The sequence below is a fragment of the Grammomys surdaster genome, unplaced genomic scaffold (genome assembly GCF_004785775.1).
Source record: "Grammomys surdaster isolate TR1022 unplaced genomic scaffold, NIH_TR_1.0 220, whole genome shotgun sequence".
NCBI lineage: Eukaryota > Metazoa > Chordata > Mammalia > Rodentia > Muridae > Grammomys > Grammomys surdaster.
Window position 1 is genome coordinate 3,240,601 of NW_021604665.1, and position 26,809 is coordinate 3,267,409.

The window sequence follows — 26,809 nt, forward strand, 5'->3', positions numbered from 1 at the left end:
CTCTCTCTCTCTCTCTCTCTCTCTCTCTCTCTCTCTCTCTCTCTCTCCTGCCTCTTAAGCTCCCTCTTTTCTGTGCCGTTCTCATGATAGTTGCGGATATCCTATCTCAGACTCATTCTGTCAAATCTTTCTCTGATTCATCATTTTGTCTGCCCCTTAATTAGGTATCACTTTCAAACATGGCTGCTTCCTCCTATAAGGTAACCTTACTTTCAATTTTTTGTGATTAAAGGTGTGTACTAAGGATGTGTCTGTATTTCAGACAGATTATACTGTAATCCAGGGTGTGTCTGCATTCCAGCCAGATCACAAAGACCTAGAAGGTCTTTGGTTGTGATCCCTTGCCAGAGCAGCCATGTTGCTGGATTAAAATTCCTCTCCAGCAGTGTAGTCAGGAAATGGTGCAAGAAACAGTGAGGGAAACAAAGCCAGTGTGGCTATCTAGCCAAGTGCAGTATGTAGTCAGGGCTAGCTAGTGAAAAGGTCTCCAGAAAAGTAAAAAAGCCATAGCAGGAACCCAAAGAAAAAGGGAGAGCATGGAGATCTACAGTTTGTAGATTTTATTTTAAATGTGTGTATACACCCCTAACTTGTAAAAATGTCACAATAGCAAAGCTAAAGAAACAATTCACTAAAATAGTGATTCCTAAGCAATTCAAAGAAATAAAAACTAGACTTTACACACATGCTGGCTCTCTCTAATCTCTCTCTCTCTCTCTCTCTCTCTCTCTCACACCTTGTGCTCTGATAATTTTAGAAGTGTTATAAAAAAAACACTTGTCAATTAGTTTTTTCAAGTACTCACTGGTCCATTCTAACTGTTGTGTACAATAATGGACTTCATCATGGAATTTTCATACATGTACATAGTCACTGTCACCCTCCACTGCTCTCTCCCACATTCTTCTCTCACTGGTCCCCCCCCCCTTCCCAAATATTTCCCCTTAAAATTTCATGTACTTGAAAAATAACATAATACTTCTCTTTTTGAGTTCGGCTTTGTTTGTTTAACATTGTGCTCTCAGATTCACACATTTGTTGGAAACTGTAGATCTTTCTTTTTTCTTTTTTCATTTTTTTTGGCTCAATAACACATAAATACATGCATGTGCTTCATATATGCCACCTTTTCTTTGCCCATTCAACCAATGATATGTAGGTACATAAGCTGATTCCAGAACTTGTGTACAGGTAAATTGTGTGTGTGTGTGTGTGTGTGTGTGTGTGTGTGCTGGCTTTGGCTCTTGGGTATATTATATCCAGGAGAGAGGGATAGCTGGATGGTATCCCTCTAAGTTTTCAAGGGGCTCCCATGCTGGTTTTCAGAGTGGCTGGACTAACATCACAACCGTGTGTAAAGGTTTCTCTCTGGTGCCCCCAAACCCCTGCTAGTACTTTCTGTGTTTGGTTTTCGTGATGACAATCATACTGATGCAATCCTAATGTAGTTTTGATTGTGAAGATGTTTAACAGCTTTTTTTTTCCATGTATTTATACATTTGTGGTTTTTATTCTGAGAATTATCCCTTCAGTTCGTTTGCCCACTTATTGATTGGTCTCAGTTCTTTTGGTGGTTAACTTTGCCAGTTCTTTATATTTAGGAAATCAATTCCTGTTGCATGAAGAGTCGACAAACATTCTCTCCATTTTCTTGTAAATTGTCTCTTTACTCTGGAAAGTGTTTTCTTTGGTTAGTAAAAGTCTTTTAATTCGGTACAATCCGATCTCCAGTTCTTGCTATTTTCTAAGCAACTATGGACCTAGTGAGAGAGTTCCTGACTATAACTGTATTTTGAAGTATTTTCCAAGAGTGGTATCCAATTTGATCTATGCTGGGTTGGGTTTTGGACTGGGTGGGAGTGGGAAAATAGGTCCAGTTTTCTACATGTGGCTATTCAGATTTGCTACCACTCTTTTGAATAGCATGTCTTTATTGCCAACATGTTTTCAACATCTTGTCAAGAACAGGCTGGAGCTGTACGGGTTAACTTTCTGGTACTATCCTGGATTCCATTGTTTCTTGTCTGCTTCTGTGTCGGCAGCATACTGGTGTTTTTTGTGCTATAGTTTGAAATTTGGAATTGAGATATCTTCAGCATTACCCTTTTTGCTTAGGATTTCTTTGATTATTCAGGTCCTTAATTTACTTTTAATTTATTTCACATTGTGTGTACAAGTGGATTTGCCTGGATGTATGTAAATGTACCACATGCATACCTGGTGCCTGCAAAGGTCAGAAGAGGACATTGGATGACCTGGAACTGGAATTATGGATGGTTTTCAATCCATGTGGGTGCTGAGAACTGGACCCAGGGCCTCTACAAAACCAACAAGTCTTTTAACTGAGCGCCATCTCTCTTGCCCCAATTCATTTTTTTTTTTAAAGAAAACCTTTTAGTGTTCAGAATACCCCTACTACTGTGATGACAGCTGCACTGAATCTACAAGTTACTTTGGTAATTATGATTTTCAGAATGTAAATTCACCAATCCATGAGTTTTGTTTTTCTCCTTCCTTCCTTTCTTTCTTTCCTTCTCCTCTCTCTCTCTCTCTCTCTCTCTCTCTCTCTCTCTCTCTCACACACACACACACACACACACACACACACACACACACACACATATTTTCTTTGGTTTCTTTCTTCAATTTCTCACCTTTTGCCTTGGAGAAGTCTTGTATTTCCTTTGTTAGAGTTCTCCTAGGTATTTTATTTTATTTTGGAGTCATGTGAACAAGTCTGTATGATTTCTTTTTCAGCACACTCATTACTGACATAGCAAAAACCTACTGGCTTTGAATACTGATATTTGCCTAACTTGTTTATCACTTTTAAGAGTTTTCTAGTGATATCTTTAGGGTCTTATTAGGATAGGTTTTGTATTGTCTGCAAACATCTTCCTTTCCTATTTATATCCCCTTTCTTTTTCTTGACTTATTGCTCTGGTTGAGAACTCAAGCACTATATTAAACAAGAGTGGAGACACACTTGCCTTTTCCCTATTATAGATGGATTGACTTAGGTGTTCCCTGGCCAACGTGTTGGCTATTGGCTCATCATCTTGAACCATACCATGTTGAGCTGTGTTGCTTGCTTCCTTAGGGCTTCTACCATAAATGGATGCTGAATTTTGCCAAAGGATTTTTTTCCCTGTATCAATTCACATGATTAGGTGATTTGCATATTTGATTACATTTATGTGATGTTATGTTTATTTATATGTATCTATATGCACCATCATTGAATCCTCAGAATGAAACCAATGTGATCATGGCTATGATATTATAATTTATACCTTTAAAAAAGATTTTATGTGTGTGTGTGTGTGTGTGTGTGCCCATGTATACATTCAAGTGCCCTCAGTGGCAAAAAAGGATATTGAATTCCCTGGAGCTGGACTTACAGGGAGTTGTGAGCAGCCCTATGTGGGTGCTGGGAACTTACTACAGTTCTCTGCAATAGCAGTAAATACTTTTAACTGCTGAACCATTTCTTTTGTCCCTGTTTATACTTTTTAAAGACTTTTTTGTCCATGCTCATCAGGGAAATGGGTTTACAGAGTTTGCTCCCGTGACCTCATCTGCTTCTGGTGTCAGTGTAGCACTGACTTTTTAAAATGGGTTTGAAAGCATTCTTCTCTTCATACTCCGTGCAGCTGCTTTAGCTGACTTCGTATTGGGCATCTCTGAAAAGTCTAAGATAATTCAGCAGTTAATCTGCCCTATCTCTGGCTTTTCTTTGCCTGGCTATAGGGAGTTGCCAATTCAGGATCCATAGCTCCCACTGCTAGGAGTCTCGGCTCAGAAACAACCTAGATGTCCCTCAACTGAAGAATAGGTAAAGAAAACGTGGTTCATGTACACAATGGAATATTACTCAGCCATTAAAAACAAGGACCTCATGAATTTTGCAGGTAAACGGATGTATCCTGAGTGAGGTAACTGTGGTGGCTTGGATATGCTCGGCCTAGGGAGTGATACTATTAGGAGGGTGACCTTGTTGGAAGAAGTGTGTCACTATGAAGAAGGTGGGCTTTGAGAGCCTCCTCTTAGCTGCCTGAAGACAGTCTTCTTCTAAGTGTCTTCAGATTTAGATGTAGAACTCTCAGCTCCTTCTTCGGCATCATGTCTGCCTGGACACTGCCATGCTTCCTGCCATGAGGATAATGGACTGAAACTTTGAATCAATAGTCCAGGCCCAATTAAATGTTGTCCCTTATAAGAGTTGCCTAGGTCATGGTGTCTCTTATCAGCAATGGAAACCCTAAGACAGTAACCCACACTCAAGAGGAGAAGCATGCTATATACTCTCTTATAAGTAGATATTAGCCATAAAATACAGGATAACTATGCTAAAATCAACAGACCCAAAGAAGCCAGATAACAAGGAGGCCCAAGGGAGGTTGAGTCTTTCTCAGAAGGAGAAGTAACATAGATATCAGAGGTAGATGGAAGGAGGGAACTTGGTAGGAGAAGGGATGGGGAAGGGAGAGAGCACATAGGGAGAGCAGGGGAGAGACAGAAGGGAGATTGGCAGTGGTGGGGGGGCAATCTCTAGGATGTGCCAGAGACCAGGGATGGGAGGAGGCCCCAGAGAGTCTATGTGGACAGCTCTAGCAGTTAGTGTTTTTATAGGACTCCCTAGTGTATGAATGAGTGGGTTTCTGTTTCTTGTGTTTTTTTCCTTCTGTTTTTTTCATCAAGTTCTGATGTGTTGTTTTTTTATCATAGTTTATTTTATTATTATCCCTTAGAAGCCTCTTTATTTTCTAACGAGACACAGAAAGGATCTGTGCATCTGGATGAGAGGGAAGGGGAAAAGAACTGGGAGATGGGAGAGGAGGCAGTAGTCAGGATACATCATGTGATGGAAAAATGGTTTCCAATAAAAGAATAAAAAAGAGAAAATACGCTAGTAAATAGAAAACAATGTACTAGAGAGCTGGGAGCAGAGGATACTGACAAATGCCAAGTGACTGTTTCACCAGAGAACCCAGAAGATGGCGTCCCGGGAGACTTCGGTTTCAAGATCTTTTAAATTGACTAGAAAAGGAGGATTTTAAAGTAAGAAATGTACCAATCCCCTCTCAGGGGAAAATGATTGTTGCCTCTAGTAAGTTGACTAGAAGATCACATATCCAAGAATTTATAGACAACACAAACTGAACTTGATGTATGAAAAAAAAAGACACAGAGTTGGTAGATAGGAAAAGGGTTTGGATCTGTGAGGAATGGGATGGGGTAAATATCAAAACTAATTGTACACAATTCTCAACAAACCAGTTACAGTGAATTGGTGAGACATCTTTCCAGGCCGTCTAGCACCGGAAGGGAGTGGTGGGCTGAAGCTGGGGTCTCTGCAGTTCTTTGCACCTGGCACTCGGGAGGCTGATAGTCAGGTAGTCAAGGATGTGCTGTCAGCATCTGGGCCATATTCATTTCTTTCTTTACTGGGGAGATACTGCTGATCATGAGCTTGTGGGCTACAGGCTAGGCACTCACTCCAGAGAGCCCAGTTTGTACATGTAGAGGGAGCAAACATTCCAGTTGAGGAGTCCCTCCTACCTGACAAGAGGTCTGAGCTCTGTGGAACAGCTGAGAGAACTGGCAGCCCACCGGATGGCTTCAGAGCTTTCAGAATCTACACTGCAGGGAACTGCCCTGTAGGATAAAGGAGGCTGCGAGAATACAGCAGTCTGCTGGACCTCTAAATCCTTCTCAGCAGCTAACCACATGCAGAAGGAAGGTAGACGTGGAGGTCATGTGACTGCCAGCTACGGGTTCTGAACTCTCATTTCCTCGTTTACAGGCAATTTAGCTTACTCCTCTTCAGAGTGAAGAGCCACTGGCCACTGGTTTTGACAACTAAAGCTTCCTGATGCCTGAACTTCTCTCTGCCTAACCCTTTGGTGGAGGTATGTTTCCAGGCTGCTTCATTTATGACTGATCCTCAGCTTCGAGTCCCCAGAGTACTCAGTCTTAAAACGATAGAACCACTGTCAGGATGGTACCTGGATTTAGTGCTCGGAGATATGAGGACTGTTGTCATGGATTTCTCCAGTGCTAGCTACTAACCCAGAGTGGGGTTATGCTGAAAACATGCACTGACGTTCAGGTTTGTGAACACTGATTCTCCTGAGACTGATGCTCATTGCCAGGACCATGGCTCACATTGTGGTGTAGCTTTGGGATCCCCTCCCTGAGAGGGAGCCAAGGCTGGAGCTGAGAATTCTTACCAGCTTCTCCATGCTTTTTAGCTACCCTGGTGCTTCCAGTTTGACTCCTGATCCCCTTCCTCCTCTTGGGAGAATATAGTTTTTGTTTCATTACCTGACTCATCTTTCTGACATAGAAGGAACTTGTAAACTGACATCTTACCCCAAAGTGCCTTCTAGCAAACTCTATACGACATACAGAAAGACCAGAATTGACTGGTCACAAGGTACACTACCTTGCTCTTTATATGGTGCTGAAATATTTGAGTATTCTATTAAAAGTTTACATTACTTTCAAAATTTAGAAGTGTTCTTCAAAACGGAATGTCAGAAGCATGGTTCCTCTCCAATACTCAAAAGGAGGGTGCCTAGCAAGCACCATGTCATACATGCATATGCTTTTTGCAGTCTGACAAAGATGTCATCTATCAACCCAAACAGTACGGATTTGTAAGCTTCAAGAAAATGAAAATAAATTGTAGGGTACAAAATTCAATTGGTTTTTACATGAATTATAAAGGTACACCGAAAAGAAGTAATGAATATGCAGACTAGAAAGAAACCAAATTCTTTTAGTTAAACAGTGAGCGAGGCTGGGTCCCGGGAACATGGCTGTTGTAGTGTTGTGTCATTCATGGTGGCAGGTATGACGTGGAAGAGCATCAATGTCTAACCCCGCCCCCCTTTCAGTCTGGAGGTCATCGTGCTTTAAGATCAACTTTCTCAAACTTAAACCTGGCCATATCTCCTTCCCAGAGAGACAGGCAACCCAGCAGAGGCTCTGTAAACACTCTCCAGTGGTGTGCTGCTGAAGTCAGAAACTGCGAACAAGGCGGGCCAGTCCTTCCATTTGGGTCACACCTTCTCTCTAAGCTTCACCTCAGCCTGCACCACAATCCTTATGTCACCAAGTAAGTCCTTTTTTCTTTACTCCATCTATTTCCCCTTTTCTTCAATCTGGCTAGATCCCCTTAAATCACCATTGCAGGGCCCTTGTCCCTGACTTGGTGTCTTTAATCCATTTCCCCCTTCTACCCAACTATAAGCTCTCCCCACCTAGTTTGTAGAGCTGCTTTGCAATAAATGCACGTTCGACAAACGGCCTTTGGGAAACAGCCTTGGTTACTATACCTGCACAGATTAGCAGACATTCCATTTTGTCTTTAATTCTGATATCAAAGAGAATTTATTCACAGAAACATAAACTAACAATGCTTATGGGTGTGGTGTCTGTAGCTGCAGGCCATGTAGACTAGACCCAGACATACAACAAGCTTTCTAGTTAAATGTAAGGCCATCATATGCTGTGCTAAAGAACATGTTATAATGTAACATCTGGCTGAACTCCTAAGTGCTTTGGATCCAGTCAACAAGTAATGCCTGAACTAATTAAATCCTACTATACCTCTTGGGCCCCTAGTGATGATCTCAATGCACAGAAGCGTGTCAAAATGGCTCGTGTTAGGCCCATCACTGTGAAACATACCCCCAATAATTATGTTGGGAGCTTTTGTTCTTCCCTCCTTGGAGCCTATGGTCTCTATTGTAGAAACACTCCCAGCTGATTGTACCACTCATGCTGACTGTGTTGTCTCATAATGGGAGAGTCTGAAAGGTCTACTCCTTTCAAGAGCAACGCGGAACATCAGAGGCAGACTCAGCTTGGCCACCAGCAGGAGTGTCCTGATAGCTGTAATTGAGTTTCAGGACATTCTTTTCAGTGGTGGTATTTATGGCAGGTAAAGAACTTTTGGACACAAAGGCTTTACAAATAGCTTCAATTGTTGGGCTGCGTTGGGGGCCAGTGCTAGATGCCATCTTCAGCAAAAGAGATACTAAATAGGCAATGTTCATAATTACCATGTTGGTGATAAAGCATAATGCAGCAAGCAGAGGCAGGCTGTGGGAAGGCTTACTATTCTACACAATATCCTCTTTGAATCTCCTTAGAAAAAATGCCAGTCACCATGTCAAACACACTAAAGGTAGAAGGAAACTGGATCACTGGAGCTCCATGATCAGCTAAGATGTATGTTAACCATCCAATTAACTTCCTGTATGACTGGGGAGTACATCTGACTCCCCCTATGTGTTTACCCCCATGTTATGTCCTGAGACCCAATTTCTGTCTCAAAACTTAGCATTCTGGTTACACCTTTGAATCCCATCTGTCCCTAGTATGACTGTGTGACTTGCTGGTTTTATAATTAAGGGAAGTGCTAACTGCAGGCAGTGTCACTTGCTGAGGATGTGACTGTTTGGCAGGTATGTCCTGAGCACTTTGCCCTTATTCTGACCTATAACTGTGAGGTCTGCTCCCTCAGAAAGGAGGAAGGCAGGCTTCAAGAGACTAAGGAACCCTCCTGGTCAGGTAGCCCACACTTAAGGAGTGACTCGACTCTTTGCTCTGAGGAAGCTGCTATTGCTACATGTCTGCAATTACAGTTCATGAGCATGTGAATTACCAGAGGGTCTTGCTAAGTGCACAGTTTGATTAGGGAGGTCTGGAGCGGAGTCTGAGATTTTATACTCCTAATAAGCCCCCCTGATAATCATGAGACAGTTAAGTCATATGCTACATACTGAATAGCAAGGCACTTTTCCACGGTGAAGAACCCCTGTCATCAACAGAGTGATACTTCAAGAGTTGCAGTCATGGGCCCTCAAGCAGTTACTTGACCCTGATATATCTGATATATCTGAGACCACATGGAGACAAAGAAGATACCAATCCAGAAGCAATAGTGGTTATGGAATGCATACACTTCCATGTATTTTTACAGTAAAAATGCATTAAAAAATGTTTCACAAAAGAAACTTAAAAAATACAAGTATGCTATTGACTCCCCCTATCCCCTTGAACATTCTTTCAGGCATTGGTTATGTCATGGGGGCAAGAGAATTTTAATTGTTTGATTTAATCATACAGAATATTCACCCCTCATCAGCCCTCTTATGGGAAGTAAAAGGTTAGGGAAGTAGGCTCACAAGAATCAGTTTTCAATATAGGCTACAGTAGATTAAAGAGAATTCTAGGTTTCGGCTTAGCACATGTAGTTTTCCGTACAGTGCAATACTTTCAACCCAAATCTGATGTATGGAATTTAAGGTGAAATTGTCACAGCAAAACAGTCCTCATATACTAAGCCAGGCTCAGTTGGGTAGCACTGACTTTAAATGCCCTATACCATTTCTTGATATCATGATGTTAACTTCAGGATGCACTCCAAAAATCAACCTTTTTTTTTTTTTTTAAACTTGTTTAAAACCCATAGACCATGATCAAGAGAGTGAACATCATGTTAACATCATGGGCTGTGCTAGAACTAATGAGAAAAATCCTAGCCACAGGGCCTCAAGAGCAACACCTCCAAGCTGGCTCTCCAGAAACTGGATAAAATAAACATCACCACTCAGTAGGAATCTTCCTCAGCGTTAATACAATTAATGATGTCATTAATCAATGTATGATTTGTAGGGAAAACTCCAGTAACAGAAGTAGCAATCACAGACCCCCTGCCTCCTTTAGCTATAGCATGTATACTGTGTTTGATTCAGAGAAAGAACTTGGATAAATGTTCACATAACTATAAGTACTCAGTGTAATGTTATATATAAACTCTAAGTCAAATAAAGCTAGGAACAATGTAATATTTATATGTGCATAGTGTTTTATAAAAAGATTGGCCCACACATTGCTTTTCATCAACACAGAGAGAGCATTAAGCAAGAAATAAATGAAGAACAGAGAATGCAAATGAATGCTTGATTATTCATGAGCAGTCTCTCCACGGAGAAACGATAGCCCCAACAGACTCAAGCTGTAGCGATTACTTATATAATGTCCTGCTGTAAAACAACTTTACATACCTGATTTAGTTTACAATAAAGTATATCTCCAAGAATCAATCTGTTCATACTCAGAAATATAGACACATGTCACATTCCTCACAGCTAGACTTCTGTCATAAATTCTCTTTTATACAAAAAAAGGCAATAGTTGTTTTATTTATTTTTTTCCAAACAGGCTCTATTAATTACAATTTTAAACTCTACATACAATGATTGGCTGGTTTTCTTTTCTATTTTTGCTTTTGTTTTTTGTTTTTTTCTTCTCTTTTTTGCCCCCTCCCTTATTACAGTACCACAGGAACAACAGTGATTGACTTGCAAAGTTTTGGGTCTGAATGGAAAATGTAAAACAGTACTACAGAAATACAAATGCTCTGTCAGCAGGGTTTGCTGTAGTAGTCCAACAGGTACAGGCAAACACTTTGGCTCAGCTAGGCAGTAATCCATTTAAACCACACCTCAGGGCTACAGCTGACCCAACCACATCTTCTGAGGCTTCAGAAAATGGGTCTATGTTAGCAAAAAACAAAAAACAAAAACAAAAAAAATTACATTTTCCTTTGCTGTCCCCAAATACAGGGGATAGGGTCATTTCCCAGCAGATGGACCAAGACCCACCGGTGCCATGTTTCAGTCAATCCTTACGACTTGGATTATGGTTTCAAAGTGCATGATCAACTATTCTGGAAATATGCGGCCCCAATACTTGTAAAATATCGTGACAGAGGTTTCCTCCACCAGAGTTCGCTCTCTGCTCGCACTGGGCAGAAGGCAAGCAGTGGCTTATGCTAACCAGTGGGGGAGGGGATTCTTCCCATGTTTGGAGACATTTACATCTCCCTCATCCCAAAGGCCCGGGGTCGTCCTACACTCCATCTCCTCAGCTTCACACTGGACCAGACAGCCCAGAAGGAGCTGGTCTGTTCCAGCCCGAGTCTGGCACTCTGCGATGGGCACTGCTGCAGGTGAGATGTATTCTGTGGTGGAACCTGATGAACCTGGTCGGCTGAGCTAAGGCTGGGTTTGGTTAACGGCAGCCAACCTTCTTGTTTCTGCACCTTCCTGGGCCAGGGAGAACACAAACCGTTCTTTGACTATACCAACTATAATCACGATCATAAGGTTTCTTAGTGCAGTGCACTGTAGTCATAAATATCCTTCACTTGCAGTAGTATTCTTGTCACATAGCTTGCTGAATTTTAGGCTCACTGGCCACCCTAATCCATCCTAAAAGATCCTCAGTCTGTACAAGTAGGAGTTTGTCTTTTCTGCGTTCTGCTTTTTCAGAAAAAACAGGGGTTAACAGTACAGCACCCCATCACTTCGGAACAGTTTATATTGAGTTAAATTGAATTGCGTTTACATGACCAACAGCCCCGTTTATTTAGGAAAGAAAGAGCTTGCCCCAAAGAAGGAACAACTCTATAGCTTGTGAAGAAACAAAATGTATATCCCTTTGGGCCAGTATTTTGGCAAATAATTTTCAAAAAAAGTATGAATTTAAAAATACTTTCTTTAATATTATACATCAGGCACAAGACTTTTCATATATATTTTTTCCTTATAAGATTTCAGGTGCATAAAATGTTCGTTACTATTCTTAGGACTATCAGGTGTCAGATGCTTCCTCAGGTAAGAAACTAAATTTTGCGACCTTCCTCTTAGAACCTTTGACACGGTAAAGGTTGCAATTCTATGAGTCTCAGATGCTGAGGTCGGTGCTACATTCTTTGTAAGGCCGCCTTCTCTGCTCTGGGGGATTTCTGGGGTTTCTCCCTGCTTCCAGCTTCAGACCAGCCTCCTCTCTCTCTCGGTGGCCAACCTTGTCGTCCCGGTTCCTTTTGTCCAGTGACCGCTCTCGCCTGCGCTCAGGGGACCTAGCCCTCCTCCGGTCAGTGGATTTGGCTCTCCTCTCGGGCGAGGCTCCTCTTCTGCGCTCTGGGGACCGTCTTTGATCCAGGAGTCTTTCGAGGGACCTCCGCCGGCGGCTCGGGGAGTTGTCTTTTCTCCGGGTGGGTGACCGCTCTCGCTTCCGGTCAGGAGACATCTCTCTTCTCTTCTCATGCTTCTCCCTTCTTTCCAAAGTGTTGTCAGCGCTGCGGGTGCCTTCCCTGCGCTTCTCCGGAGACCTCCTCTTTGGGCCATTGGTGGCTGTCCTCTCTGGCTGCGCCTCTTTCCATGCGTCGGGTGGCCGGTCTTTGGGCCGGCATGCCCCATTGTCGGGTTTTCTAGAAGTTCCATTCCAGGTGTGATGTTCGTTGGGTTGTCTGCTGTGTTCCCTGTTGCCTTTTGGATCCTTTGCGTGTGCTCGCTTTTCGGCATGTTGTGATGATTTGTGAAGATCGAGTGGGTAACTGGATTCCAAGGCTGGATGTGGTCTATGGTCTGGGGGGCCCGGCCTCACTTCCGGAACACCTTGTGCACCGGCGGCGGAGGGGCCGTTCCTGTCGCTGCTGGGGTCTGTGGGGGAGAGACAGAAGAACAGTTTAATAAGAAGGATCTGCGGCTCCTGGCCCAGTTCCCTCCCACACTTGACTCATTAGTCAAACAAAACAAACAAACAACTGTTAAAGCAGTCAGTCAATCAAAGCCAACTGAATCTTGGTTAATTTATTACTGCAACTAGTTAGGATTAAAAACTAGCACTGTGGCTTTCAACATCTAACTCACTATTGCCCACACCCCAAAGACAGGCCGTCGGAGAAATTATAAATGGTTTTAACGTTTAAAAGGAGAACTGCAGGAGTCTGTCTAGAGGTACCAAAACTGCTCCACCTGACCCATGCCTGCCCTTCTTGGCCACCTACCCATCAGTCCCATTCCCACCTCTGACTTTCTTCTTTTTCCTTCTCATACTCTTTTTTTATTTGAAGAATACGTGTTCTGTTTAAAATTAACCTAGGACACAGACCTGGATGGGCACAAGGAAAGCTTTCCTAGGGTTGGAAATAGTCGCTGGCCTGTCTGGGTGGTGCTCTAACAGCAAGGCCAATCCCTTGAGAATATGTTATATTATATGAAAAACATACTTCTACTTTAAAAACTGATTCAGGGTATCGGAAAGAGGGGATTATCTAGACAACGCAACTGTCAAATGGGACATCTGCTTGAAGGTCCATTAAACTACTACTTTTACATTTAACTATTTTGTCTACTTTCAAGTAAATTGAAAAAAACAAAACAGACAAGGAACTGTATTTAAAAGAACTTTCTGCCAGGCAAAAGCAAGGGGAATAAGTTGTTAGGCACACATTTGAAATTAGTTAGGGCTTTATAAAATTTTGAAGTGTAAAAGGACTTTTCTTCATGATGGGAGAGGAAAGAGCCATGAAGCCATTGGGCTGCCTCTATTTCACGCAGGAATCTACATATCTAAACACTGGACAGCCCATGACATGTCCCATTTATCATTTAACTATCTGATCCTACACAATAGCCAGTTAAGGCAGCATCTTGAATTTATGAGAGCCTTTGCAAAGCCGGACGTTTTGTTGTAATGATAAAACCACCAAGCTTTAGGTGCCTGAGACGTTGTACTACTACAACATGGGGTATGGGGCTTTAAAAACATGTTATGAGATAGCCAGCCCAACAGTAACAAAATGATCTGTCTCATGAAGGATCTCCCCAAACCCAGGACAAGCTTAACAAAGGCAGGAATGTAGCTTAGGGCATGGGTCCTCACCACTTTTCTTTTTTGATGGGGGGGGGGCAGCTAACACTTATCTGGTGTCAACCAATCTTTCTTTAATTCTGCCTGTGTTGCAAAAAAAAAAAAAATTAATGGCTGTACTATATGCCAATAAAGCCTTATTTGCAAAAATAGGCTGTCAGTAGTATTTGGGTCCTGGGCTGGAGTTCGCTGAGAGACACCTGAAGAGCCAGGGAATCTCTTGTTCCTATGTGGCCAAGGCCTTACTCACCAGGAAAGAGCATCAGGATGCTAGATAAGCCACTAGACAAAGACAATGTCACTGCATCCTTGGGGGAGGGAAGCTCTTAGGTAGCTAGCATAAATCTAACCTAGATCCTTACAGTAGTCTTAAGACAACGGGGAGCAACACTTCAACAGGTCAGCCATGTACTTACAATTCAAAGAACGCAGGGTGCTCAGAATGAATTGCCAAACATATCAAAATAGAGCTAAGCAGAAGCAATGAGGAAATGAGGCCACAGCACAGAAACACCTAGTATTGATCGAGCTACAAACCGTAGTTTGATTATGGCCCATAAGGTAGAAGCAAGCCTCCCCGAGCTTTTCATTTCTCATACATGCAGCGATATTAGGAGGTATCATCGCTGGAGGAGGGAGGGCCCAGCACCAAGAACAGTCAGAGAGAAGGAGAAAGAGAGAAAGAGAAAAAGTTGAACATTTAGATTCCCTATAACAAGAAAGAAAAAAAATCTTCATTTGTTAACATAGGGCAAAGAGAGTTTATTCGTCCAGTCAGACAGTCTAAGGCAACACGCAAGGCTGCAGAGACTGCAGTTGGAGCAATGACGTTTTTAGACAGCCGTAAGATGACTCGAAAACCCAGATGATAATGCATCCTTTTGGTTTTTTTGTTTTGTTTTGTGTTTTTTTTCTCAAACAACTGGAACAATGACAGGCTGGCATAAGAGAGCATTAACAGTAAACAATAAAAGAACAAAGTCCCTCCCCCACCCCCAATACCGCGGCAGTTAAATTAAGTACAAAAAACTCATTACAAAAATAGCCTCACAGAGAAGCAGGTTCCAGTCAAGTCAGAAAAATATTGGAACGTAACATATTATAACCCATTTGTAACTCTAATCAATAGAATTAGAGAGCTTTAGTCCAAATGACGGACGCATGGAGACATTACAGCAGCACAACCCCGGCAGGTTCAACCCTTTGTGGAAAACCGTTCATTTCAATGATCTTTATTTTTAGCCCAGAGAACATTTGTTAGTGTTGGATTTTCATCCTCAGTGCAACAGACATAGGTTTGGAGAAGATACACAGGTTACTGACGATGACTCTCAAATGAGGTATCACATCCAACAGAAGCATAGGGAAGACAGAAAAGGGAGACATGTTACACAGTTTCAGTGGTATCAATACACCTAACGGTCAGAAATCAAGCACGGTGTGCAGCCATGGCACCTGATGTTGTCATCAAGGTTCCCCCTCACCTCAGACCCCTCACACAGTGAACCAGTACCAATGTCCAACACCCAGGAAGGCTGCCCTGCAAAGGGACCCTTCTCCTCCTTGAACTATGTCTGAATTGAATATCTCATTGTGCCCAAAATGCATCTGGGAATTGTGCAGAAAGACGTTCAGAAAAGAGGGTGATAACAGAGAAATCCCGAATAAAGGGGACCAATGTATATGGGGATCTTTCAATCACAGTTTCTATAGAAACTTTTGTAGACCTTTGGTTGGGAAAAAAAGCCCTACATCTAGGGCATAGCTTCCTTTTTTTTGTTTTTTTGTTTTTGATTTTTTTTGTTTTTGTTTTTTTGTTTTTTAAATTTTAAACAAGAATCTCAAATAAATAGGACATAATTATCACAATATACAATATTTTGCCATCAGAACACTAAGCTAGGTAAAGAGCATTGCCATCTACTCAAACTATGTTTAAAGACACGACAGAGGACCTCTACGTTTTACCCGGCTTTCCTCATAGGAAAGGTATAGTAACATGTTTCCCTCATGGTGAGCACTGGGAATCTACTTCATCCTTTATCGTTTAAAAACATATGGCTAATTGATCAACATTTGTTTGTTGTTGTTTGTTTGATAGTGTGGGCTCAGGTGGTCTGATTTGGGGTAAAAGACCAGTTGAGAGGGACAGAGAACTGTCATATACAGAGTCCAAACAAAGTGAGCAAAGCCCCCCTCCCCAATATTTCAAAACTTCACGCCTCTTAAGTAACAACAAAACAAAACAAAAACAAAACAGAGAAAAAACAAACAAAGAAGCAAACCCAACTAGATATTGTGCCTCAGCATTGAGTCAGGAAACCTGCTTCTTTAAAGGACTGTATAGTCATTTGTGCTAGCAATTGGATCTGAGAAACAGTTTGGCACAGTTCAAACAAACATTCCTTCGCTCTTGGTTGGACCAGACAGGATGTTCTCTCTGATTATCAGAAAGGGGGCTATCAAGATCTCGTCTTAGGCCACGCCCCAGTCCACGTAAGCAAGCAAAAGGATGAAATGTGTAGAGATTTCAGAACAAGCGAGGCAAAGAACCACATGGTGCGAGAGGCTGGTAAGACACTGGTGAATAGGGAAACAAAAAGGGCTTTCCTGTTGCCGTTCTGGAGACAAACTCATGGAGTCATGCCAGGGAAGGAAGGGATGTTTTCATAGTTTGACCCACCATATTCTGGGACGGAGCCGTCTCCCCGTCGCAGAAACAGACGGACTCTGCGGCCGCCATTCTTGATCAGTTCTATGGCCCGAGAGTGTTTCATGTTTTTGGTGGTCTCACCATTGATCTCTAGAATTTCATCGCCAATCTGCCAAAGTAAGAGACAAAGTGAAATGGTCACACCAGGTTTCCATAAGCTCTGCAAGTCTTTTGACTTAAAATTCTTCTCCCCTCATGGACTCTCCACAGACACATTAGGCATATTCCAGACTCTTTCCTATTGCTCAGGATGTAGCCATGAAAATATTAAACCCTCATGACAATTAGATTCTAGTGAGGGAAAGGCAATTATAGGCATACTATAAAAGTAGTACATTACATAATGCTAAGTGCTAACTGAAGCAAAAGAGCTTCAAGGAGAATGTGAGCTTCTGAGGAGGGTACAGCAACATGGCTTCCATGGAGAAGCTCTCCTCTATGCAGGGATGCTTGTGTGCAATCATCTGTCCTCTGGATGGAGGTTAGAACTGGAGACTTGTTTCGAATCAAAAGAATATGACAAATATGATAGGATATCAGCTCAACAGTTACAGAATAATTCTATCTCTTGTCTTTCTTACTCTCATTTGTTTTTTAAGTCTCTCACTCTGATGCAGGTTATGGGGTACCTGCTATGGTGAATGTGATCCCCCAAGGGCCCATGTTGAATGAAGACTTAGAGCCTCCAAGTAGCTGAATGGAAGGAAGTTAGGTACCGGAGAACATGTTCTTGAAGGGAACAACACATGGACACTGACTCCTCTCTCTCTGTGTCTTATCTCCTGTGAGGTAAGGAGTTTTGCTGCATCACACATCCCTCCACCCCAATACAACATTCTGCCTTCCAAACAGGAACTAAAACCTGTGATCCTTGTGAGACACAGTATGCTCTTCCTCATTTCAGGTTTATATCTGTAGTCATCTGTTTCCCGAAATCTGACTAATATATCACTAAGAACTTCCACAATAGGAAAAGGAGAGAAGACTCCAGCCATAGGCTGACAGGCATCAAATCCTGAAGACAACCCAAGAATGAGCTCAGAAAAAACTGTCCACAGAGGAGTCTTGAGAGACCACAGTCTCACCTAGGCACTGTGTAGAAACAGAATGAATAAACTAGGCTAATCTGACTCCCATACAGCTTACATTCTAGAGGAAGAGGCAAAGGACTGGCTTTGGAAAACATTTCACATTTGCCAAGTAATCATATGGCCCATCAGTCCCCTGCAGCTTGGTTTTCAACTACAGGGGAGCTGAAGATAAGCTCATGCCTACAAAGCTCAAGGGAGCATGGGATAAAAGTGTCTTTGGAGCTATGTGCTACTGTATAATGATGCTAATTCATGCTATTAGAAATGGTTTCTTCCAAATATTTATCATTTTTCACTCTCTAATTCTTGAAACTATGCTCTGCTTTCCCAGTCAAGAAAAGGCTGTTAAAAACTTCAGTCTGGGGCCAGTGAGATGGATCAGCAGACAAAGGCTCCTGCCACAGATGCGAACAAGCTGAATCTGATCCCAGGGACCCACACGGTGGGTGGAGAATTGGCTCCTGTAAGCCATCTTATTATCTCCACATGCATATCTACAGATACAGATACACATAAGAAGCAGAATAATGTATCAAAATACAAACAACAAAACTCCCAAACACTTCAGATTGAAAGAGGGAAAACATGTATAAACAGTCTATTTAAAGTTCCTCACTTTGGCTTTGTGTGTGTGTCTGTGTGTGTGTCTGTCTTCTTTCCAACTCACTTCTCTTCCTTCTCTGGTGATTTCATTTACTGCAGTGGTTCCCTATGTGTTTTGAGCTATGTAACTTATTTATATGAGATGATTTGCCTCTTCTCCATTATCTAATCTGCATGGAAGGTAACATTTACCCATAGTAACAAACATTAAATATCTAAAGAGAACAAGGCCTCAGATATGTGTCTTTTCAAATTCCCAGGCTAGGTATGCCCAGCCTGTGCCATGAGGGCACATACGGCTGAGGGTGGCTACAAATGTGGACAACACAAAACTGTAAACTTACTCAAAATTTTGTGAAATTTATTTCTGACAACTTTTAAAACTTAATTTTGAGGCCCCAAAATGTGTATCAACTTTATAGATGATAATGTAGATGAAATGACAATTTCAAAAAGTTTGACACACCTGTAACAACTTGCAGTGACAGTGCTATGGAACTGGCCCCATGCTGGGGTCAAGGTGTGACTGGGAATCTCTGAGGCTAAAGGAAGGCAGCTAGTGACCAGTTAAAGAAATGAGCTCTCTACTCAGAACCTATAGGGCTACTTGGATTGCCTGCCTTCTATGCAGCCTGTGCTATCAAGTTTCTTGCGGCAGGATGTGCCTACCATCAAGATGATGCACAAAAACAAGGAGATTGGCATTCAGAAAACATGCTTTACTATGCTTGGAGTGGAGTACAATCCACAAGGAAGATCCATCTAACTATAACTAAGCTATAACTAAGTATGCTTTAGAAAAAAATCGGAGGCAGGAGCCATCCATTCAGCATCCTGAAAGCTGTGGGAAGGTTAAGAAGAGACAGAGGATGTACTTTCAACCACTCTGGCCTCCTCGCTACTTACCCTCATCTTTCCACACCTTTCTGCAGGACCATCCTCCGCTAAGCGCAGGACATAAAGATCCATATTATACTCTCGGCCCCCTCGAAGACTAAAGCCAAATCCCTTGGCTCCTCTTTCCAATTCCACAGTGTAAAAATCTTGCTCCTATTTGAAGAAATTAAACGCAGTCATTCTGGGGGAACTCAGATCCACACCCCTTTCTCTTAGTGACTTTGCAGAAAGGTAGAGGATCCATCTGCAACTCAGAGATTCTTGTTTATTAATCATCTTCATTAATCTTGTTCATCTGAGGGGTTAGGAATCCTGAATCTGTAAACATTCATGAGCACACCTATACACATGCATGCATTTATAGTGCTTAGTCAGTCAGGCTGCAGTTTACTATTTGAGGCAGGAAAATTTGTCACTGTAGAAGACCAATCGCTGGCTGAGATGTGGCGAGATGCCTGATACCTGACAAATGCTAGCAGTGCCCAATGTCAGCTTTATAAATGAGGGTCCTCTTTGCATTCTGTCTGGGGGAAGATCATGAATAACTACTGAAGCCTTCAAGAAGGCCAGTTTAAAAAAAAATTAACTTTGCATCAGCCATGTTTTTCAAATTTGCACCATTGGCTATTATTTGGGCATTTCCAACCTGAGGACAGGACTTGCACACCAGGGGTCTTATCTGAAATTCACTAGCCAGAGAAATGTCTTATATAAAAAGATATTTTCTTGACAGTAACAGGGTTTTGAAAACCATGAGAAGCGAGACACTAGCTGCCTTGTTTCTCTGATCATTGAGACTTGTGACAGCCTTTCTTTCTTCCCCCTTAGAAAAGAGGACCCAGAAATATTTTTCAAAGGCAGTAAAAATAAAATGTCATTTCCTAGACAATCAAATATGTGCATGTACATCTGGTTAAATCACCTTCCAAAAATTGTTTATTTTCAAATATGAGTTTTTATATATTTATATATTTTATAGTTTTATATATTTTCTAAAAACAGCATCAGGAAGTTGGAAGGAAATGAGTTAGAGGTTCAGAGTAAAAGGAGGAGCACCCCTCACCTGTGCAGCCTGGGGTCCTTTGAACTCAAACTGAGAATCCTGCTTTGGTTTGGTGGTGGTCCTGCCAAAATGAAAGACACAAATATAACAGCAACCCAAGAGGAAAAACAAGAGGAAAAAAATCAAAGAAGCCCCTTCATCAGACAGGAGCTTGCAGACAATGCAGACAATGACAAAGAACCTAAGCCACATCTGACCTTGTTTCCTGGGTCCCCTGCTGAGAGGGAGCATGAGTGGTGGTGATGGTGGCGATCTTCTCTGCATTAGTCAGCAGTGTGGCATTTGAGGACTCTGTAGGGCAGAGCATAAATACATGAACGTCTTTGAGAAGGCATCTACCAACTGAGAGGCATGCAGAAACCCTGTATCTAGATGACTTCCTCATCTCCGTTTCAAATAGTTGACTGAAATTTCTAAACAATTCCATGGGTGATGAACCTTCCCGAGGACTGCATCTATTGCAGGATTCTCTTCTCCATCAGACATGTCCCCACAATGTTGCTTACAAAGGTGTGTCACTTCTGTCCTGACACTGAAGGAAGAAGGTAGGAGCCATCAAAATACTACACCACATTGAAGTTCCAAGAATTTTACAGGGTGATGATAAATGGCTTTGCTAACATTTTTTGTAATTTATCAGCTATATTTCATTGAGTCTGCTTGATTTCCTCATGTGAATACTAAAACCAGAAATGCTGTATCATCTTGTTAAACACATATAAGAAATATCTGCTTTCTTCCCCATTGGTTTAATTGAAGCCCAACTGCAAAGATGGGACTCAGCAAAGATGATGGGACTCTTGACAAACCTCACTTAGTATCTCTCATGAAAGATTCATTTTAAAACTTGCATTAGAATAACCAGTATTTACAAATATCAGCCATATAAATCATGAAGCCACCTTAATGTAATGAATACAATTATATTCATATGCAAATTGACTTTCTTCTCCACTAATCAAATTCAAAAGCAACTTCATTAATCTCTAGAAGGTTGGAGGTTCGGAATCTGAAAATACTCACGAATGTAACCATGTTCTGCACACCTACATGAGTGTAAAATCTAATCACTTGTTAGCAATGGCTAATCATTCTCTCTCTCTCTCTCTCTATATATATATATATTATATTATCTATATATATATATATATATTAGTCATCTGTTTTTCTATTTAGATCAAGCCAGGTAGCAGCCAACCATGAGTGAGTGAGTCTTACTCTCGGTATTTATTTTTAAACTGACTCTGAATGTTTTCTAATCAGGGAAGTACTAACTGTGGTCGTGGTGTTCTAGTATTAGCCTGTACATGTGCACTTAATTCATGGAGCACCTTAGAAACTCAAAGTTCCCACAAGGCATTATTCATAGGAAGCAGTTTAGCATTTGCATAATGCAAATATCTATCCACCAGGTACAACAAGGTTTCTATAGGAAAATATTTTAAGTATTCTAAACCTAGAAACCTGAAATATACTTTCTCCACTGCATTTTTGGAACAAAAGACAACCCATTTATCTCAATTAATGGTGGTCTGTCTTCCATTTTTATTCCTTAGCATGGACTAAGCTCATACCTTCCTAGTACTTTAATTTTTGGTATTCAAATCATTGCTTCCCCCCTCATTTTGGTATGAGCTTTATTTTTCTTATTTGGTAAAAGGAGTTCTATCCTGTCTTGTGGATGAAGGGATAGAAACTGTTTCTTAGACTGCCTGGTACATACACAGTGAGTGCCCAGTGCACATCTATTCCACCTTTGGGACTCTATACTAGTAAAAACTCCTATTATTTTCTAAGGGAGCTTCTGGAAGTTGTTTAAAGTCTCTGCAAAATGACAAAGTTTAATATGATTTTTTACAGTTTCTCTAGTATAGCCCAAAGCCTATTACTCTTACAGCCAAGGCACAGACTCTAACTGGATCCAGAGAATTGCTTCTATATCCCAGTCACATTGTAGGACAGTGTTCCCTGTAATCTGTCCTTATCAAATAAATCTGTAGATAGCAGGAAAAGAGTGTGTGGCCAAGAAGGAACTGCCTGTGAAACAAAGGAGAATGTGCCTAGGAGCATCTCTGTTTGATATGGTGACAATGTGTTCTGTGTCCTCTGAGTGGGGAGGTGGTGACATGTTCTCTGTGTCCTCTGAGTGATGAGGTGGTACTCATATTAACTGGCAGGAGGATTGCCCAGTGGTTGCAAGGTCGGACTGCAGAGTCACACCATCATGTTCTGCATCCTAGGCTCTGCAGCTTACTGGATAGGTTTTAAACAAAGTGACGTAAGCACATGCTGCCTCAGTTCTCTCACCTGCATGAGAGGAATGACACAAGTCTCTAAGGAAACTGATGCAATGATTATAATTAAAAAATAGGATGGTACCTGACACATAAATATTAGTCAAAATAATTAGAATGTGTGGGGTATTAACTTACTACTGCCATTGTTACAAGAGCATATTGGTGAATCTTAATTACTGTTATTAGGAGACTGGAGGAACACTAACTAGCCCATTTACATCACTTCATAGCAGCTAACCTGGAGAACCACAGTGATAAGTCTGATATTACATAAACCAAATTCACTGTGCCAGTGGAAGACACAGGGACAGTACTTCCTGTCAGTATGAGTCATGGGAACACTTATGACCACGGACACTGGTGTCTGAACACCTTGATATTGCTCATCATCGTTCATTGCATAATGATTATCCGGGAAACTATGAGAATGTTTGGGTCATAGTGAATTCATTATCGGGACAACAAAAAGAATGTTTTCTTATAATTAAAGTGAATTATAATTGCTTAATGAATTCCTTTAGAATGTCTATGCGGTGTTAATCACCAGTGTTTTCTGGGCACATCAAATCCTATTCTCAAGCAGATTTTCTATTTCTGGTGTTTTCATGGTTTGACGGCAGGCACATGACGATCATGCACTACACATATAAATAGAATGTCATCGATAATTTTCCTTCAGTTCTTCACTTGCAATGTCTCCCAGTGCAAATTGTTTGGGTGCTGAAGCTTAACACTGAGCATTTAAAACACATTAACACCTAATATGCTGCTTCAAGTCTAATGAGTTTTCCTCATCCCATTGTTTGTGTTACTATTTAGTTTACAGTATGCAAAGCAAACACTGTACCTTGTAGATTCGCTATGATAATCACCATTAAATATGGTAATCATCTGCCATAAAACAGGCCAGCTCAATGAATGTCTGCTTTACAGATGTGGATCTGAGGCATTGAATTGTAAAGAATATGTTCAAGGTCTCCCAGGAAGCAAGAGTCAATGTTAGGAATTGAACCCAAGGCTTGCCTGCCTCACAGTTCATTTTCAAACTTATTTGTCTTATATGGGAATTATATTTATCAAGAAAACCGTACCCAATTGGTGCACTCCTTTCAAATAAGCAATACTTTAATTTTACTCCATGAATACCAGTAACTTCACTAAAGACCATCAGTGATTACTTAACATATAGCATAGCCTGTGCTGCCTACTGGATTTTACGGGCCATCTTCAGAGCACCAAAATAGTTTAAATAGGCTTGATTTCCAGTATGCTTTTATAACATCAATAAAGTTATACTTATTTTCCATAAACATTTAAGTCTTCATTTGGAATTAAACCAAGATTACATCTGCCAAAACACTGCCCAACTTTCAGATACAGAGATACAGACCATCATCAAAAATATACTATGGGTCTAGCCCCAGCACATGACAAAAACATACCAAAGGGCAGAAACAGGAGCACGGGTTTCCCCATCCTCTAACAGCAATGGTATGAGGGAGTGTCATACTGCATATGAGTGTCACTGCTCTCCAGTAATGAACAGATTGGGCATTTCAATGACAAAATCTAGAGCGTGCCTATATCCTTTATTAAACAGCATTTACATCTACTTTCACTCCCCCTGAGGAATGAAGATGGACAATCCTCATTTTTCAAAGCAATCACACATCTTAAAGAGCAAATCCTTAGTTCTCTAGGCATGGTAGAGGGCTATGCTAAGCCAGGACCCTTGTTCTTCTGATAGGCGCATCTACACTGGGTTTCAACTTCCCTCCATGAAAAGTGGTTACCATACTAATAACTTCATTCCCACAATAATATTCTTATCTTCTCTCATGAAATATACACAGAAAAGCCAAGCAAGTCAACAAAAGATACAATGTTTTTTTCTAATACTTTAACATGCTAACACATATGTAACAAGTATCTGAATACATTGGAAAACCTGAATCCCATATATACATGAAAGCTGTTGGAAGCTTTTTACTATTCTCTTTCTTCTCCCAAGGAAGCAACAGACTCTATTGCTAAGCTCTGTCTTATCTATAAGTAAACACTTTGAATAACAGTGAAATGAAATATTAGTTACATTTTAAGCACATACATATTTTTATTATCTGGAACTTAATTCCAAATTAGCTAGGCTCAGTCAAGTTCTACTTTGCCTGATTAAAGTCTTACTCCCACTTAAACAGGCATTTCTATGCAATACAAATATGCTTTGATTCTGAAAGTTCAAGCCCAGATTCAGTATGGCTAGCTCTCTTCTAGGCCTTTCTTGGCTGTCATTATATATTTAGTAACCCATGCTCACATACTGTGGAAGAAGCACTTCCTCTACTCAACTGCCTATCTTGATCACTACCATAGAGAACACAGAGAGGAAAGGAGTGTTGGTCTGTATAGATCAATGAAGATAAAGGCAATGTCCTAGAGGTTTACTGGACAGAGGAAAAAGGGGGAAAATAGAGTCAGGGAGACAAGAGAAAGAATGAGGTATCTAATGACAGGAACAGAGAACCAGGCACCAGGAGCAGAACAATTCATCTAGAGTGGTGGCTCATGTCTGTAATCCCAGCACTCAAGAGACTGAGGCAGGGGGATCTCAAGCTGAAGGCAACCTGGGCTACACTGTTGAGACCTTGTCTGCAACAAAAGAAATAGACCAACAAAACCAAAGATGTGCATTCAGAGGATGTTTTTAAGCATTACCCAAATAAAAAAATAAAGATCAGTGCTCATTCTGTGGATAGGAACTTCAGCCTCTTTATAGGTACTGTAAAATAATGGGGCTTCGGACTATTTAGTACAGTGAACATTCAGATGAAACATCTGAAAGAGACCAGAGTTTCCTAGCCCAAAGATCCCCCACTTCACCCCATAAACCTGTCCTACAAACTACATACAGAAGAAATGGAACCAGCAAGTTTTCTCCCCACTACACAGTAATGGCTACTCTTTTTTATATGCTTGCAAAATTCTCTGGAATCTAATTCCCTTTCCTCAGGCTCCAGATTCAGACCTTTTAATGCAGGAACGTCACATATTCTTCCCACCAGGTGTGACTGCCTTCACCCAGCACCTGACACAGTCACTTAAGTCTCTGGCTGAGAGTTTTACTATCATGGCAGTGCTTTCCTGAAACACTATAGATAAAAATCACATCCTTAGAGAATCCATTCTGCCTTAAAAAAAAAAAATCAATCAATCATACTATATTTTGTCAACTTTGTTTACTCTCTTCTAATCAAAGTAGGAGATAAGTATTAGTTTTTAAAAGGCCTTTAAACTGCCAGTTAGTGGTGTGTGTGTGTGTGTATTTGGTATTCAGGTTTTTAAAAGGTATATTGTATGCTATTTAATCAAGGTGATTCTCAGTATACATGCTGTAGTATACATTACCTTTCCTGACTTCACACTTTCTCTAGGCACCTGTTTTAAGGGGTTCCTCCTTCTGCCTGAGATATTCTCCTTCTCACATCTTGACTGCCCAGTGTGGAGCCATTAAGTCACTTCCTGTGCCCAGTTCTTTGGGTTTGTAACTAAGATCTCTCTATGACGTGTAAACCTATTTCTATGCTACTTCTTGGCTCTCTTTGTCTGGCTTCCCTTATGTACTCCATTTGGAATCTAGGCTCTGCCATTTTGTGATCAGTTTTGTAAATTGTGGTAACTTTCCAGAGGGGCAAATTAGTGAAATGGTCCTTGCATCAGACGGTAAATTACAAACCATGCATTTAAACAAGGTAGCACACATAATCACTTAAGGAGCTATATGTTGTCCTTCATAATTGGAAAAGAGTATTTTGTAGGGAAGAGAAAGTTCTCTGTTCTGAAAATACGCATTTTTTAAATTGTGTCTAGTTTTAAATTTACTGAAAAGCTCCAGCTCTGCCATTCAACTTTTGAATCATAAGTATCACTTTCTACCAATGGACATATAGAATATTCATTTGAAATAAAATGTTTGACTTTCTAGATCTATGGATCTTGGGAAACACACAATTTAGAATGTAATTTATTTTATAACATGTACAGAAATGATGGGGAAAAACCAACTAACTGTTTTTGGATAAGTATTAGTTTCTTCCTGATATAAAGCTGGCTTAGTGAGCTCAATGCTCAGAGTTTTAAGTGTACAAGCAACCTACCCTTACCAATATCAGCACATCAACTTCATCTTTGTAAATATGAACACTGTTTTTTTTCATACTAAGTGACTTTTCACTGTTGGGTCTGCTCTGTGCACTATGGGATGTTTAGGAATATCCCAAGCCTTCATCTATATGTGGACACTGTACACACTGCAGGCATAGCCTAATGCAGAACTGCCACTGATGTACAAAGAACCAAGCATAACAAACAGCCTAGGTAAACAAGGGTACTTCAAGTTTAATGTACATAA

The 26,809-nt window shown here is 41.0% G+C and overlaps 1 protein-coding gene across 7 annotated transcripts in view; it reads right to left on the reverse strand.

Annotated features, from left to right (window-relative positions):
* Positions 1–8,956: 8,956 nt before the first annotated feature.
* Magi1 (membrane associated guanylate kinase, WW and PDZ domain containing 1) overlaps positions 8,957–26,809 on the reverse strand; it is a 609,927-nt gene continuing 592,074 nt past the window's right edge. For 6 of the 7 annotated variants that reach the window (XM_028772989.1, XM_028772987.1, XM_028772992.1 and 3 more), the window contains 5 exons: positions 20,302–20,395; positions 20,105–20,165; positions 19,051–19,194; positions 16,421–16,559; positions 8,957–12,524 (listed from right to left, as the gene is read on the reverse strand). In XM_028772989.1, the coding sequence (XP_028628822.1) occupies positions 11,767–12,524; positions 16,421–16,559; positions 19,051–19,194; positions 20,105–20,165; positions 20,302–20,395 (1,196 nt within the window). In that variant the 3' untranslated portion in view covers positions 8,957–11,766. Of the gene's footprint in view, positions 12,525–14,274; positions 14,364–16,420; positions 16,560–19,050; positions 19,195–20,104; positions 20,166–20,301; positions 20,396–26,809 lie in introns of all 7 variants that reach the window. The other variant, XM_028772993.1, reaches the window with a different exon arrangement.